Source organism: Poecilia formosa, unplaced genomic scaffold (genome assembly GCF_000485575.1).
Source record: "Poecilia formosa unplaced genomic scaffold, Poecilia_formosa-5.1.2 Scaffold77, whole genome shotgun sequence".
Classification (NCBI taxonomy): domain Eukaryota; kingdom Metazoa; phylum Chordata; class Actinopteri; order Cyprinodontiformes; family Poeciliidae; genus Poecilia; species Poecilia formosa.
Genome location: NW_006800016.1, coordinates 938083 through 954467, shown reverse-complemented (window position 1 = coordinate 954467; position 16385 = coordinate 938083). Strand labels below are relative to the sequence as shown.

The following is a 16385-nucleotide window of genomic DNA, read 5'->3' as shown; positions in this document are numbered from 1 at the left end:
TTTGTTTGTTTGTTTGTTTTTTTTGTTTTGTTTTGTTTTGTGTTTTTGCTGAGAAACAGGTGATATATTTTAATTATTTTGGCTTGTACTCGTGTCGTTTCATGGGAGTGCTGTGTGTAGTGTCGTGTGTACTAAAGCATATGATTTTGGGAGTGTGTTGTGTGGATTTGGAGATGGAGTGAGAGTCTATTTTTGGTGGAGTATTTCATTGGCGCGTGTGGCTTCAGGCCCTGCGCTCCACTGGCTGCTGCAGAAACACTTCGCTCCCAGCTGACACAATGGGCAGCCTGTTGTCCATGTGGTAGCTGATTAGGTGGCTGACGCTTCCAAACCGGTGGTCTTTTGTGCGTACCTAATGGAGGGGTGGGGAAAAGCATCAAGTGTTACCATCAACACCACTACGTCCAACTAAAATGTAATGCTTCTTCAACTCCCGCCCACAACTTACCACTCCCTCTGGGTCGACAAGAAGCAGGTGCTTGGGCTGACCCCCCTGCTGCCCCGTAAGGACGTACTGCCCGGGAGTGGTTCCAGATTCCCGCACAAGGAAGTCTCCGTCTCGGGTCAACAGTCTCTCCGCCTCTTTTCGACTCAGGCTACCGTGGAACCAGATTTCGTTCTGCAGCTGTTGCACCAGCGACGGCGGAACCACCACTGACGTTGGGCCAGCGTGTCCAGACACTCCCAAGGCGTCATCGAGCGGTTCTTGAAGATAACAAATGAAAATAGATTGTAACATTGTAGCCTTGTTTAGAGGACATGATCCAAGATATAAACGCAATGGAAGATAGAAAAATGGGTAGATGGAATAAACAGTCTGATGGTTTGTTGGACAGACAAACTGATGGACAGCTTGAAGGACAGATGAACAAAAGAATGGATGAACTGAGAAATGAACAGATGGAAGAAGGAAAAATGGATATTTATGTATAACTGGATGGAGGATCAACCAGATGGATAAACAGGAGAATGATCGAAAAATGTATTAATTAATGGTTGGACAGGCAGACCAATGTGTAACCAAGAACAATATTGAAATTAAACGCCTCCTCTTAAATTCTGAATGATTCATCTGCTGTGGTCTGAACGCACAACCTAAGAACTTCCTCCTGGTTTGCATCTGGAGGAGAAAGCTGCACTAGAGTTTACATCAGGCCTAAAGCGTCCCACCTGACCTGGGCCGAGCTCGTAGGCATTGTGTCCGCGCCAGATGCAATTTTAATTAGAGGCCTAAGGTTGAATTAAACCCAACATATTTAAATGGAGCTTTTGCTGCTTTTGTTTTTATTGCACCATTTGGTGCATTGTTACTTCTCCCATTTTTAGCTTTTGTTCAACATCTTCAAGCTCCATTGTGTCGCTTGTTGCAACCGCAGGGTGAATCAAATGCAAATCTTTTGGGATGCATTGATAGGAGCAGAGCAGAGCTGTGTAACGCATCCAGTTGTACATTGTGCTGCAGCTGTTACAGTCCAACTCCTGCACTTTACCTTCTTTCCTCAACAAGGCAAACTGCTTCCTCCTCTAAACTATAAATAGATTAACACAACATGGTTTTCTTGATTAGGGTTCTCTGTCCTGAATGTGCTGGCACACTGGAGAATGAAATTAAGAGTACCATTTGAGTGGACAGAGACTGACCAATGATCAAGTTTGAATACTGTTTGGTGGATTGAAGGATCGACAGGTACAAGCTTTAATTTAATTTCTGGAAATAAAATTGATTATCTTTCATGCTTGCTCATATTTTGTACAACAGAAAAATACTCAAGTCAAACACACGTAAATCATTAGAAATATACATTTCTATATCTTCCAAGCTGCATCATAAGTCTGCAGACAAAGCAAATTTAATGTGTAAAACTCTGTGAAGCTCGCCAATAATGTTTTATAAAATGCCAATTTAGTCCCATATATTTCCTCATTGTTTCTCTTTGCAGAAGCTTCTGTTTTTAGTTTGAATCTGATGGAATAACAGCTTTTTTTCCACTGTTAATGTACAACCTTTATTTTCTGCATACAGTAATTACCAGTTATTCTTCTGTTTTGATTACAACCCACACATCCCATTTACAACAGTTCATATCAGTGTTTCCTAATTTCACAGCAAATTGCTTTATTGTGGCATTTCTGCATTTCACACAACCGTGCATTTGAGCTCAGAAAGTGAAGAAATTACATTGTAAACTAAGCTAAGCTATTGAGAGAGACTCACTCATGTCAAAAACGTCTCTGTGAGCATTTCCATTAGCTGCTACAGGAAGTCTGGGTTTTTCCACGTTCACGTATGATGGGTCGTCAAACAGCTCCCGACCTCCTTCTTTGGCACCCACTAAAAAAAACAAATAAAAATTATAAAAAGGTGTACAAAGACATTTTCTTCTTTTAAGTAAAAGAACACAAAGAAAATAAGACAGCATTTTCCTGTTATAAGGGCTAAAACATGTCTTCAGTTTAAAAAAAACAAAAAAAAAAACACTTTCTTTCTGAATTTCCAAAGAATAGACACAGAGAGGCAAAGATGCAGCTCACCTGGTAGAGGAGGCACAGGCTGTTTGTGAATGTCGCTCTGACCTGGCTGCCCATAGGGCTGCAAACAAAAAAACAACCAGAAGACCAAAATTATGTAGGTATTACTAAAATAATCACAAAGGTCAAAAATTATATGAAGCAGATTTATTCCTTCTGGATTACAGTAACATTTCCCACAGCTTCCAAGACTACAACTTGAAAATGCACTAAAGTACAAGTTAATAACCAGCATAGTGTAACCAGGCCAGTGGTGAATTTAGGCATAAGCAGATTTCTTCCCTCTCTAATCCACTCATTCTTACCAGTGTTGCTCCTGGACGGGTCCTCATGTCAATCAGTCCACCAGGGGGAGGCTGCTTATCAGGAAAGTTATTATAGTAAGGAACCTCAGCAGAAGGAGGAGGAGGAGGAGGGACAGCTTCGTCATCTTCTTCCTCCCATGCAGAGCCATCAAACGGAGCCATTCTGACAAAGACAAGATGTTTAGAAAATGAAATACAGAAAAAAAGTGAAAGAAAAAAAAAACAAAAAAAAAAAAAAAAAAAAAAACGCTGCAGTTTATATGTGAGCTGTACCTGTCATGGGGTGTGACCAGTTTGGGGGGGTTCTTCAGGTACTGCTTGAAACGCAGCTCAAAGGCCTGGCCGATGGTGCTGATGACTTCCTGTGCCAAACCCTCGGAGCACTCCAGGATGTGACATGCTGCAGTCGAGGAGGTACACAGAAAAGATAAGGAGTCTGCAGCAACATGCCCTTGAAATGAATGCAGCACTCAGACAGGCAACACCATTCAAACAGAGGCAGGGCAAGAAAGAGAGCAATAGAGAAGAGGGAAGGAGAAATAGTAAGAAGAGAGAAGAACAAATAAGGAACGAGAACAGAAGAGCAAGGACTCGGGAAAGAAAAAGCACAACAAAAAAGGAGGAAAACAGACAAAAGGAAAAGAGCAAAGAAGTAAGAGAAAAAAGAAAAAGGAGAGAAGAGAGAATGAAAATGCAAAAAAGAAATGTATGCATTTATAAAGCACCTTTTCAGCAATATTTTCAAATATTATTACTTATTTTTACAGAGAAAAAAAAACAGCAATAAAGTTCAATCAACTTATACCAACAGCAAATAAAAATCTGAAATGTGTTAAATTCTTTAAATGAAGTAAAAGTAACTGGGTTGGAGGCAAAACAAGTATAACAAAAGAAAAAGGCAGACCAAATGAAGATTTAAATACAATAAAGTAACTTAATCGGTGAAACAGTAAATTCTAAGATCCTTTTTAAAGCTATTAAATAAGTCAACTACTCTCACAGTGTTTGGGGAAAATTAATCTCTTCCCTCGTCATAAGAGTCTTATGTATGAACAGTAGATTACTTTTAATCATCAATTTCAATAAACCACAATATGTATTCATGTGAGGCTCGTCAAAGCGAAAGTACGTTTAAAACAAAAACCTTTAAGCAGGTATCAAACATACTTTTAATTAAGTCTACATTTCTGTGTTAAAAATAGATTTTTATTGGTCTTTTAATCTAAAATATTGTGTTTTCATTAATTTAAAGAAAAAAAAAGACAATCAGTCCTATTGTGATGAATCTATGTCATGCGTTCCACTAAGTGAACCAAGTTACTGAAATAAATGAACTTTTCAATAATATGCTAATTTAATTAATATTTATAAGATATGGGGGGTTTAATCAAGTGAAAACCTAAAAAAAAAACACACACAAATAAATCCTAAAGTCATTGCTAAAAGCAACAGGAAGCCTGCAGAGGTATTTAGATCCATGAGTTATTTGCTCCTCCTTCCTGTCACGCTCTGAACTCCTCTGCATTCATTACTGATGTGGAAGCAGAACAGATTACTGTCAGAATCTACTCAAACATTTCTAACCTTGTTTTATTTAAGCAAATAAAATAAAATAAAATAAACATCTGTTATCTTTTTCTGCATCTTATTTTCAATAACAAGAATCTCAGTTTTGTTCTTTCAGTTCAACAACTTAAATTTATATTATCTAGTCCAGTAGTTCTCAGTCCTTTTCTAACAGGTATGTATTTTTATAACCCAAATGTTATCAGTAGTAACTGAATCACAGGGACATTGGATCAATAAGACATAACAGATGCAGGAACAACTGGGGATAAAGAGAAATATAACTGCATATCATCTACTTGCTGATAAAAGCTCGTAAGTTACTTTATCATGTTGCCCAGGGAACACGGAGCAACAAGAAAAGGACAGGGCTATGTTTAGAGCCACGTAGGAGCCCACATGTAATAGGTAATAAATGTAACAAAAGAACCACTGTTCAGTCAGCTAAATTACTTTAATACTGAAGCCAGAAAGGTCAAACTGGTTTTGAATCCTGTTCTGTAAGATTTCATGGTGAACTGAAACAGAAGCGGCACTTCAGTCCTTGAGCATTTTCAGTTTTCAGGACAGCCGTTTCACTGCTGCCACAAGTCTGTGTTGCTGCAGCTGAATGATGAGGATTGTCAGAGAAGATTGTTGGTTAAAGAACCTAAAATGTAAACTCAATCAGCTTGGGTCTGGATGGATGGCTATGTTTGGGACACAAAGCCAGATATTTAATATAAGCTAACTAACATATTCAGCATTTATGGATGCCCTACATGGTATGCTTATTTGATATGTTGTGTATTCTTTCTTCCTGTCCCGGGTGTATTTAATGTCTCAGCTGTGGTAGGCGGCGTTTTAAATACCAACCCTAATAAAGCAGATAAGCTTTTTCATGCACCTAATGGGATTAATTTATATTTCAATGGAAATGTTAGGCAGAAATGATGACTGCGTAATCAGAGTGCGCAATTTCAGGCTCCATTTCCATGTGTTGCACAATTCAACACAGAAATCAGGTGATTCATGTAAAAATTCCCCACAAAGGAGTCAAAGCTGTGGTTTCGGACAGAACCAGCTGCTGTTCTTGCTCACCTCTCTGGTTGACTGGATCTTTGGCCACATACGCTACGTACTCAGCTGTATCCTGTGGGAACGAGACAGGGGAAACACAGTTAGAGGAGGAAAGGAAAGGGAAAAATCAATAGTAGGAAAAAGTGAAGGGCAGGTTTAAGATCGGAAGACTGAAATAAAGACAACCAGACGGGTAAAGCAGCAGCTGTAGTCTCTAAGTTGCGACAAGGGTTAAAATCGTAAGGCAAGCTGAAAAGGAGAAGACAGGAAGTGATGTGGTCAGAGACTCTGAGCTAATAAGGCAGCAATGAGGTAAGTGGAATTCATAGGAATAGGCAATGACTTAAGATAGGAAGGAAGCACATGCAGGCTGAAGAGAGATGGAAAATAGCCAGAGTGAGGCCTGGGCTCACAGTGAGCGAGAGACAGAGAGAGAGAGGGAGAGCTGGGCGACTCACTGGGTCTCCTCCAGAAGCAAAGGAGATGGACTGCATGTGATGGTTGGCGATAATCTGTGAAGAAAAACACGGGAAGAACGGGGGACAAAGAAAAGAAAAGGAGAACACATGGGTGAGATGAAGTATGCGGGGAGTGAAATGAAAGCGTCTGGATGGGACACAAACATGGAGTCATTACTGAGAAAAGGCCTTTTTTTTTTCTCCCTCCACTGAACACCATCATCTGCAGCAAACACTTCTAAGATGGGATGGAGCACTTTTGTAAACAGTCTGCAACAACCATCCAAGACGAATCAATATCAACATTGAACCGTATTAATGCTCCTCTGCCTGTATCTGTTCCCTATGCCTGAATGGATACGTGTGCAGAACAACATGCTTCGTTGCCCTACGTGTTGATATACATGACTGTACGCCGTCTCCCAGCAGATTGACCACTTTGCATCTATTAACACATTAGAGGTCTGAGAGGAGCAGCACATCCTGCCCAGTGGCAAGAGTGAAGCCATGAGGAATCAGTCCAGTGAATGAGGCTCACAAAGTGGAGTAACTAATGTATCTGTATTAATGGCCCAGAAAATCCCACAGCTGATCAAAACGGTGAATTGAGTTGCAAACCCTTAAGATTTGTGTTTATCATACGAGGAAGGTGGCGTGTGTGTTGCAAGCGAGGATCTTATAAAAATTATTTCCATAAATAACTACAAGACCTCTGTCAGAGATGGCAAATACTGAACGGACACTTAAACAGGATTTGAAAAACACATTTTTTTTAAGGGTTGATTGTTCTCTGCAGCCTATGGACTTTGATCTAGGAGAACCGTTTAACTTGTGGTTAGAGTGTCTTTAAGACTATTCTTTAAGATAAATTTTATGGTTAAGTGCTGGCAAAAGCCTTACTGCTGGATGAAATACTAATGAGTCTTCTACTTCCTCGTTGAGTCGTTTTCTAAACTTTTGAACTGCATTACAAATAGCGCTGCCATTAATTGTGGTCTGATTTTGTGGCACAGTGGTTGTGTGATTGGTTGGATCTCTTTCATGGTTCAAGCCATTGATGGAGTTTTTGATGTTTTTAGCTTTTTCTTGTTGTTTATTACTCTTTGTTTTTGTTTTTTTTTAAAGTATCCCTGTTTGAACGCTCAATTCTTTTGTTTTCTTTCCCACAGAAAGCACTCCGGGCTTGCGAATCCGTGTTTTTTCCTGTCCTCTTCCTGTCCTTTAAACCCCAGGTTAGGATGCTAACACTTAAACCGAGTCTGCAGGAAGTGTCTTCTATTCATACTGGGGTTGTTCCCCTGAACTCCTACACATGCTTGCTCTGTAGGAACAATTGCTGCAAAATCAGAGACTTCACCCAACTGGCTGGGCTTACAACTTACATTCCATTCATAAATGTTTGATAAGATTTAGTATTGTTTAATGAACTGAATTTTGATTTTACTGAAATTAACTGATTTAAAAGTATGACCTGCCAATTCCGATTTTGCCCAATAACCAGTTTTATTTTGTCTGAAATTTCACTAAAAATAGCAAGAAAGTCGCTGAGATGGCAACAGTGGGGTGACTGTCGGTAAATGCAAACATGAAGTCCTGATCTGGTGAGCTGATCTATCAGTCAAACCTTTTTCACGGGAGAGCAAAGAAGGGCAGCGGTTGATTTTTAGACCTTTGCTGAGGTAGATAAGATCTGGGAATAAGCTTGGCTTTACATGTAAGCATTGACTGACCACTGATTTCCCAAAATTAAGGAAATCGGCTGGTCGATAAATCAATGCAGCCCTACCGTAAGCTGGATTTAGATAACACACATCTTAATCTGATTATATGATAAGAATTAATTAAAGCCCTTACTGACACTCCGTATGTAAGCTGAAGTGAAACTGAATTGAACTGTAATAATTGTATCTTCTTGATTTATCTTCTGCGATACGAACACTTGTGCCATATAAGCCACTTGCAGTACCCGCATTGCTGCAGTCCCTGTTTAACAATGCATCACTATTGTGGCATTCAAGGAGTGAAACTAAAAGATGAAGCCAGCTGAAAATGTGCCAAAACTAAACCCAAAGGACCAACCTTTCCTCATATTTCTAAAAACACTTTCAGCCTAACCTGCTTGCAGTCAGAGGCCAGTAGATTGAGGCTGCTGGTCGAGATAGTGAGGCTGATTGTCATGCCTGCGAACTGCAAGTTACTTTTCCCCAATATGGACGTCAGAGAGCGAGAAGAAGGCTGCAAGAGAGAGGCACACATGGTTATGAGTTGTGAACAAAACACTTTGAACACATCAGAAACAACTAGTGTTTATTTTATTATTCTCCCACTTCTACAAGGCATAATAATATCTACAAGGTGCTTCTTTCGTGAAGTCCAGTACTTGGCTGAATGTGTGAACATGCGTGCGTGTGTAGGAGTGACAGAACAGCTGCAATTGTTAATCTGCTCTCCGTGGCCAACTGTGGCCAACAGAGGAGCCTTGGCCGAGACCGTCACAGAAACCTCAACAGCAACAATGTGTCAGTCCAATTTTCTTGTTCTAATGTCTTTCATTCACGACTATCTCCAAGTGTGTAGAATATGTGATAAGAAAAGCACCATCGGGACTGAATGAGCATGCCGTACCACATTAACCTCAGTCCTGCCAAATAAGAGAGCCTAGCCCAGTATAATCTATTCTAGTGTAAGTACTACCACTGTATTTTGTCTGGGGTGCTTCCCTGCCAGACATTCCTTGGTCAAACCCTGCAATGGCAGCAGGCAGCTCGATTTAGCCACCTGTTTTATGGATGTTTTCAGTTTCATTTGTGCACAGACACTCAAAATCTTTAAACAGCAGACTGGTGGCTGTGTCTGCTAATCTAAAGTACTTTAAGAACATCATTGGCTCCACATAAGCGTCCCTCGTGGCAGGGGGGGAAGCAGGAGAGAGACCAAGCAAGCAATATCGAGTTTACAGTCAGCTCAAATGAACATCTGGGCATTTCTGTCTCCTTCTACCAGCATGCAGTTTAGACAATAGGATTCACATTTTTAGGCTAAAAGTACAGATAATCTTTGGACAAATGGGATTCTTTAATTACATCATTGCCATGCCAAACACATCTGAGGAATTTTCTTTGCAAAAGTATTCATACCCAAATTACTTTTCAGGTCTGGACATTATAAACCAGAACCATTATATTTCTGGTTCTCTGTTTAGAGTCATGTTCCTGTTGGAAAACGATCGACTGCCCCAAATTAAAGTCTTTTGCAGCCTCTAACAGGATTTCAATTTAGATCACAAAACTGATCCATGGCACCTTCTTCCACATGTTTGCTGTGTCCCTATGCAGATTAACGAGAGCCTGTGAGACAGAAGGGGAACCTGGCTGAACAGCCAACTGACCACAGGGTGGACAGTCAAGCTAAACAGAGATTTCATCCAGAAAACCATTCCTTCCTGCTGTCCACTTAAGCTGTATAAATAAATAATGTTCTGAGTAAGGGTGTGGTCGGGTGTAAGCTGTATGTACCTTTCTCCTGCGGGATCCTTTGGCTCCAGGTACCGCCTCACAAACCACAGCTATAGCCTCTCTGAAAGAAAAAATATAAATACAGGTCAGGCAAAGTAAGAGAGTTACTTTCTCTTTTCTGGACTCACGTTTAGGCAGATTAAAAAGAAATCTGGCAGATGGTAGGATAATTTATCTTCCCTGGCAACTGGGCTGCTCTTTACCAGTGAGACAAATATCGCTCCGGAAACCACAAGGAAACCAAGAGTATTCCAGAGTGTTCTAATTTAAGGCTTCAGGGAACAGCAGGGGTGCACACACACACATGCATGTGTGCATAGAAACAGACACTGATAGAGAGTAAAAAAACAAGTAAGCAAAACAGACCACAAGCAGGACAGAAAGAGAGGTAGCAGAGAAAGACTTGAGAGGCCAGCAGAGCGTGTCGGCATACAAACCCAACATGTCTTTAAGTCTAACCACTGCCACTTTTCTTACATTCTCACCCACTCACAATGCTCTATGTTGAAACAAGAGAAGGAAAAGCCAGCTGAAGCACATGATGAGCTGTGGGCATTCTCACCTGGTGACCTGAGTTCTGGTGCTGAAGTCAAGAGCTCTCATTGACTGTAGCACCTCCACACAACCCATGTACTGTTTAGGAAACAGGAAGGCAACAAGTTAACAAGAAACATTTCCTTTGTTGCTGTAACATGAAACACACAGGAAGCAAACAAAAGAAAATTGTGAGCACATTGCAGCCTGGCTAGAGAAACCTTTACAGTTGTGCTCATAAGTTTACATAAACTGGGAAAAGTCAAATGTTTGGGTCTTTTTTAAAAAAAAAAAAAAAAAAGAATGATACAAAGACTCTCTTTCATCCACAGTTAGTTGTTGGGTGAAGCTGTTTAGCATGCAACAATTGTGTTTGCTCTTTTGAATTCCAGGATTCCTACACTTTTCATGTAAATATTCCAGACCTTGCAGATCTCAGGCATTTTGTGATCATCTTAGAATGAATGAAATAAATGCACTGCAAATTTAGGACCAATTTTTCTGCAACAGCCAAACTTTAAATACTGAAGCTGCAAAATCCAGAAGCTGAAAGAAAGGAGGAACGCAAGGAAGGACGGAAGAATAGATGACAGAAGAGGAAGGACACAAATAAGGTAGGGTTGATGGAATGAAGAAAGGATACGCAAGGAAGACAGGACAAAGGGAAGGAAGAAAGGAAGGAAGAAATAAAGGAACAAAGGAAACAAGGAAGGATATAAATTACGGTGGAAAGAATATTTAAACAACAGGACAGGGAATAAAGTTCGGAAAATCAATTGAAAAATAATTTTATTCTTCAGACCGGGAAAATAATATAACAAAAATAATTTTTTTCAAAAAAGTGTAGAATAGCTATACCATATAGGCAACAGAAACTACACAGGAGACCCTGATCACAAATGTACAGAGCCTGGAAGTTTTGTTTTGATTACATACCCTACAAGCTGAAACACATCGCTTAAAGGCAACAATCCTCACCTCTGGTACTGCTTGTGATTAGTGTGTGTGTGTGTGTGTAAAAAACAGGCTGTGAGTCTTTGGGCACCTTTACGTTTCATGTAAATGTTGTTTCATCTATATTCTCTGAAAAAATGTTTCAACAAAAACTGACATTTTAACATGTCTGTAAACCTATGAGCAAAACTATATTGTGGTGTAATGAGATCTCACATTAAAAACTCACAATACTTTAAATTGAAGACTATGGATTAAAGTACTATTTACTAACTGTGTCAGTATTAGACACAGTTTCAGTTAATGTTAAGCTTTTAAAAGAAAAAAGATTTTCTGTCATACCATTTGTTGACAGTGATGACCGACCCATGCCTAGTGATAGCTGCAAGCTTGACATCCTGTCTTTGTGTTTATTTTTACGTTTTTTTAGCGTCCCTGTTCTACAGCTCTTCAAAGCACTAATGATTTGTGAACCTTTAAAGAATATATAATGCTTCTTATCCTTAAAATACTGTTAATATCTCAGATTGTTCTCTTGAACCTGGTATTGTGTGTTCTCTGACTGGCTGCATGTTTTCACACCTTAAGTATCCAAAGAGAGTGATAATACAAGAGTGCTAGCTTACCCGTACTGTATAGCAAACGCCACTGGTGCTGACCACATTGTCTGAATGCAGCCAGCCACGGATGGGCTTGTTGACAAAGGAGCCATGGCGTGTCCATTCATCTCCTCCCAGCTGACCTCCTTCCACCCGTGCCCTTCTGGAGGCCCCTGCAAGCCGGTTCATGTCCTGCAGAGGAGGTCGGGGAGGGGGACAGGGAGCAGTTAGGAGGGCAACGTGTTGATGAAGTGGAGGAGAGGAGCTGGAATTGCTTCTGTCATCTCCAGAGGACTCAACAGGTGCCTGAGCCGGCTGTGACCTGCTAGCAGCCCTGGGTCCTGGGAGAAGGGTAGCGGAGACACCCAGACGAAGGGATCTCATACTGGGGAAGAAGGAGCAGAGAGTGGTAGGGCTGTTTTCAGCCTGTCTGGGAGATGTGGGGGGCAAGATGGGAGTGAGCGACGAGGAGGAGAGAGAAGACGGTAAACCAGGGGAGGGGGTAAGTGGGGTGACTGGGCTGGAAGGCGGAAACGATGATGGGTTGGAGTTTGTTTCATCGGTTGAGCTCAACGACTCACTCCGAATGTGGGTGTACTTGGCTTTCTGCACAAGCTCCATAATTATGCAGGGCAAGATTTTAAGTCCACACTGGCTGCAGCGATTTAAAGTCTTTTTGTCTCACAATTCAAAGTTTCCCTCTGAAAGGACATACAACCATCTGTCCTTCTTGCTCACTGCAAGAGCTCTACATCCATCTGTTTGGTTGTCTGTCCTCCACTCGTTACCAAGCAGCCGAAAACAAACTGCGATAAAATTGGCTTTATCCACAATGAGTGCAAGATGGGAGACGGAGCGTCGGAGAAGCTGGGCCTCCACCATAAAGTTGGAATACAGATGAAAATAGTTTATTAGTGCACAAGTACAGCTCATGTTGTCCTCAGTTCTTTAGTAAAGTTTTTGTTTGTTCAGTTCCCCTGAATAGATGAAGACGAGCTTTTAGCTCTCCACAGAGGGTTCCTCTTGGTGTTTGCACCCAATGTAAAACGACATCCGCGAGTTCCTCATCCCGACGTAATCGGCAAAGAGTAAGTGTTCAGCCGTCACCAGCACCATGAAGAATCAACACAAGTGATTGTCTCTCTAAGCCCCCCCCTTGCACCTTCCTGTTTGTCTTAGGGGTGCACACTTATTAGTGATCTGTTTACATGTGTGGGGCAGTACATATCTTCGTGTGTGTGTGTGTGTGTGTGTGTTGGCGTGCACGTGTGAAGCAGTTCCCGTTGCCGAATCTACCTTGCTTGATGTAGGACTATAAAAATCCTATTAGCGGCCAACATGGGGTTTCTAAAAGACGCTGTGCACACCAACTAAACAGCACCAACACATGCATAATATACAACTTCAACTGGTCGATAACACAGCAAACACCTGCAGAGCTGCTAAAGAAAAGAGAGAGGAGGCTTACTGATGTACGACTACTGCCAAATTCTTTGTACAGTCTTTTGAACACCTGTTTCAAAAGCAATGCGAATCTGTCACTGGCTGCCTTTTTCACTCCCTCTCCCTCTTCCTCCAAATGCTTTCATGTCCTCTCTGAATGGCCTTTGCTCTATCCCTCCCTGCTTCCCCTTCTTCTTCTTCTTCTTCTCTCCTCTTCCAGATCACTTCTGGTGAAGCCTCCTTCCCTTTCTCAGAGCCCTTTCCTCCCTTCTCTCGATCTCCTTTTTTATCTTGGAAGTCCTCTCTCTTCCTCCACACTATGTACTCTGCCAACCTCTGTCTCTCCAATGCCTCTGCCTTCTCGCGTGCCACCACGTCCTCTCGCCTCTTCCAGATGATCTCTCGCTCCCCCTCGCCCCCTCCCGCGATTGCTCGCCCGTTCTCCAGGCTGCCTAGTTTAACAGTTTATTTGAATATATTAAAGTTGAACCGTGCGTTTTTTTTTGTTTGTTTTTTTTTGCCTTTCTACACAAGGATTGTGGATAGCTAGAGGCTAGACATGGTGGTTTTAGAAAAACTGACAGATGAAAAGTTTGTAATTAAGACTGGGCTGGCAGAGTTGAGCCCATTCCTGAATTAGGTTACTGATATGGCTAAAACAACAGAGCCGGCCTTGGTTCAAGTTTGTTCCCTAAAACTGGACATCTAGGTAAGGATGCATTTTTTTGTTTTCTGAAGCACCATTTGATAGTGGTACGTTGAGTCTGAGATGCTGCCAGTGTCTGGTACACTAACACACACTGCAGTAGCACGGCGGTGATGTAACGCTGCAGAATGTAGGTCACAGGATGATGGTGACTACCGGCGGGCTTGTGGTGACGATGATGAGACCTGACAGGTCTGGTTTAGACTTCCTCACTTAGGGTTCCCTGAATGGAGGCTCACTGATGTTTAACATGAACCCAATGCACTTTGCACCAACTTGCTTTAGCTCTTCCTAGTTCAAACAGCAAGCCCAGATTACCTGAGAGAAGAGTGTTGATGCAGACATTTTTAATATGCGCAAACCCAGATTTATATTCATTCCTTATCTAAGGCAAAGCTTCCAGTGCACAAACACTCTTAAACTTCTCATGTTCTGCATAGTCCAACCTAGAAAAGACAAACAGTCTGTTTGCATTAACAGTCTCCTTGAACTCCAAACCCCTCCTATAATTCAGTCTGAAAACAGTTCGGCCTCAGAAGGAGGCAATGCTACACCAACAGTCCCACCTCATGAGGCACTATTCATCCATGCCTATTTAAGCTGGCCTACTTATCCAAACAACTTGCACCAAAGTTTTTAATTTGGCACCAAAGTTTCAGTAATTGCAAGCAAGCGGCTTATTTTATGCCTTCCTTCCACACTAACATTTAAATTATCTACTAGGCCTGAAGTAACACCACTCAAGATTGTAGTGGGCGCTGGATTCATGGCAGAGGAACAGTCGCCTACACAAGTCTAGCACCTCAGAGGGATTGTCTAGCAACTCTAGCTAGCCATCCATCTGGTGTTGGCCAAAAAGCACCATGGAGGATCCAGTCATACTAAAGCACTGCCAGTTGGAAAGGCTGGGACGAGCTCCAGAAAGCTGTAAAGAATTATGGCTGGAAAAACATACCCAGACAAATATTATCCAGAACAACTAGAACTCCAGAAAAAAGATTAGCACTTTAAAAAGGCAACAGATCCAGTATGCATGGATAAGCAAGTGGTACAGAGGAAACTACAAATATTCTTTAACAAAGGCGTAGCAGACCTGGTATATTTTGTCAGTGCACTGAACACAGTGTAGGTCAGGTGACAAAGATGACGACCCTCAAAATGGACAGAAATCCTGAGTCACCAACATACCATGAAGCACAGCCTTGAGGCCAAGCAGCTGTACTCACTGATATGTACAAGAGAAATCAGAATGATAATTCATTTATCCAGTAGTGCCTGATAGCAGCACATCAAGCTTGACTGATAAACTGGACAACCCTACACAAAGGGTAAGAGGGTATAGATGACCTGAAACAACCCTGAATCACAGACTAGAGAATAAAAGTAAAATCCAGTTAAAAAGAAACAAGATGCAACTATGACTAGTTATCTATAAAATGCATACAAATACCAAATGGAAAAGCACCAGTTTTAAAAAGACAAGGACAAAAAGAAAAGATTTTTACATCATGTTCTGTCTGCAGCTGCAGCTCGTTGCGATGGCAACAGACATTAGGAGAAATGCCTGCGGAGGATTTATGCCAAGAAGTCCCAACAACAGCAGAAATCTTCAAAGAGATAACTGCTTTGGCAAGCAATTATCTGCTAGCTGTTGCATCAAAGACTCTACATTAGAGCTTTTTTTTTTTTTCATCCAATGGCAGGAAAAAAAAAAAGAACTACAGACTTTTAGATCAATACAGTTCAGGAAATGATCAAAGTTTGACCGACATCGCACCAGCCATAAAACCCAATCAATGTTGACATCGCCACTGGCTGAATGCACCGACTCCAGTTGGAGTGATAAACTTAAAAATTGCAAGAACAGCAACAAAATTCAGATTAACAGTATGTCGTAAAGAACAACACCGTTATGCTTGACTTTAGAAGACAACTAATGCTAAGAAAAGTTGCATAAAAACCACCTGAATATTCTCTGCAGCAGTTAAAGATGACTGTATAACATAACTCCTGCTGCTGAGTAGATCTTATTCTGATAGAAAAATCTGAAAAGTAATAAAGACCTCTCTTTATAAATTAAGTCTCTGCCTTTTTTTTAAAGAAATGGCAAAACATTAGTAGTTCATTTTTTGGTTTAGAAAGCATGCAGTTGATAAGTAACAGCCATTTATCTAAAGCCAACTTCCACATTAATCTGAAAGCCACATTAATGTTTNAAATTGAAGACTATGGATTAAAGTACTATTTACTAACTGTGTCAGTATTAGACACAGTTTCAGTTAATGTTAAGCTTTTAAAAGAAAAAAGATTTTCTGTCATACCATTTGTTGACAGTGATGACCGACCCATGCCTAGTGATAGCTGCAAGCTTGACATCCTGTCTTTGTGTTTATTTTTACGTTTTTTTAGCGTCCCTGTTCTACAGCTCTTCAAAGCACTAATGATTTGTGAACCTTTAAAGAATATATAATGCTTCTTATCCTTAAAATACTGTTAATATCTCAGATTGTTCTCTTGAACCTGGTATTGTGTGTTCTCTGACTGGCTGCATGTTTTCACACCTTAAGTATCCAAAGAGAGTGATAATACAAGAGTGCTAGCTTACCCGTACTGTATAGCAAACGCCACTGGTGCTGACCACATTGTCTGAATGCAGCCAGCCACGGATGGGCTTGTTGACAAAGGAGCCATGGCGTGTCCATTCATCTCCTCCCAGC

General features: G+C 41.1%; 1 protein-coding gene across 2 annotated transcripts; it reads right to left on the bottom strand.

The window, feature by feature from the left end:
* Positions 1–42: 42 nt before the first annotated feature.
* shc1 (SHC (Src homology 2 domain containing) transforming protein 1) lies at positions 43–15870 on the bottom strand. 2 transcript variants are annotated; one of them, XM_007556103.2, is made up of 12 exons: positions 11547–15870; positions 9995–10065; positions 9433–9493; positions 8033–8152; positions 5918–5971; positions 5481–5532; positions 3108–3234; positions 2835–2997; positions 2533–2590; positions 2216–2332; positions 449–705; positions 43–352 (listed from the first exon to the last, which is right to left on the bottom strand). In XM_007556103.2, the coding sequence occupies exons 1-12, from the start codon at positions 12138–12140 to the stop codon at positions 224–226; spliced, it is 1803 nt and encodes a 600-aa protein (XP_007556165.1). In that variant the 5' UTR covers positions 12141–15870; the 3' UTR covers positions 43–223. The 2 variants fall into 2 exon arrangements, with proteins under 2 accessions (XP_007556165.1, XP_007556166.1); XM_007556104.2 differs by lacking the exon at positions 5918–5971.
* Positions 15871–16385: the final 515 nt, after the last annotated feature.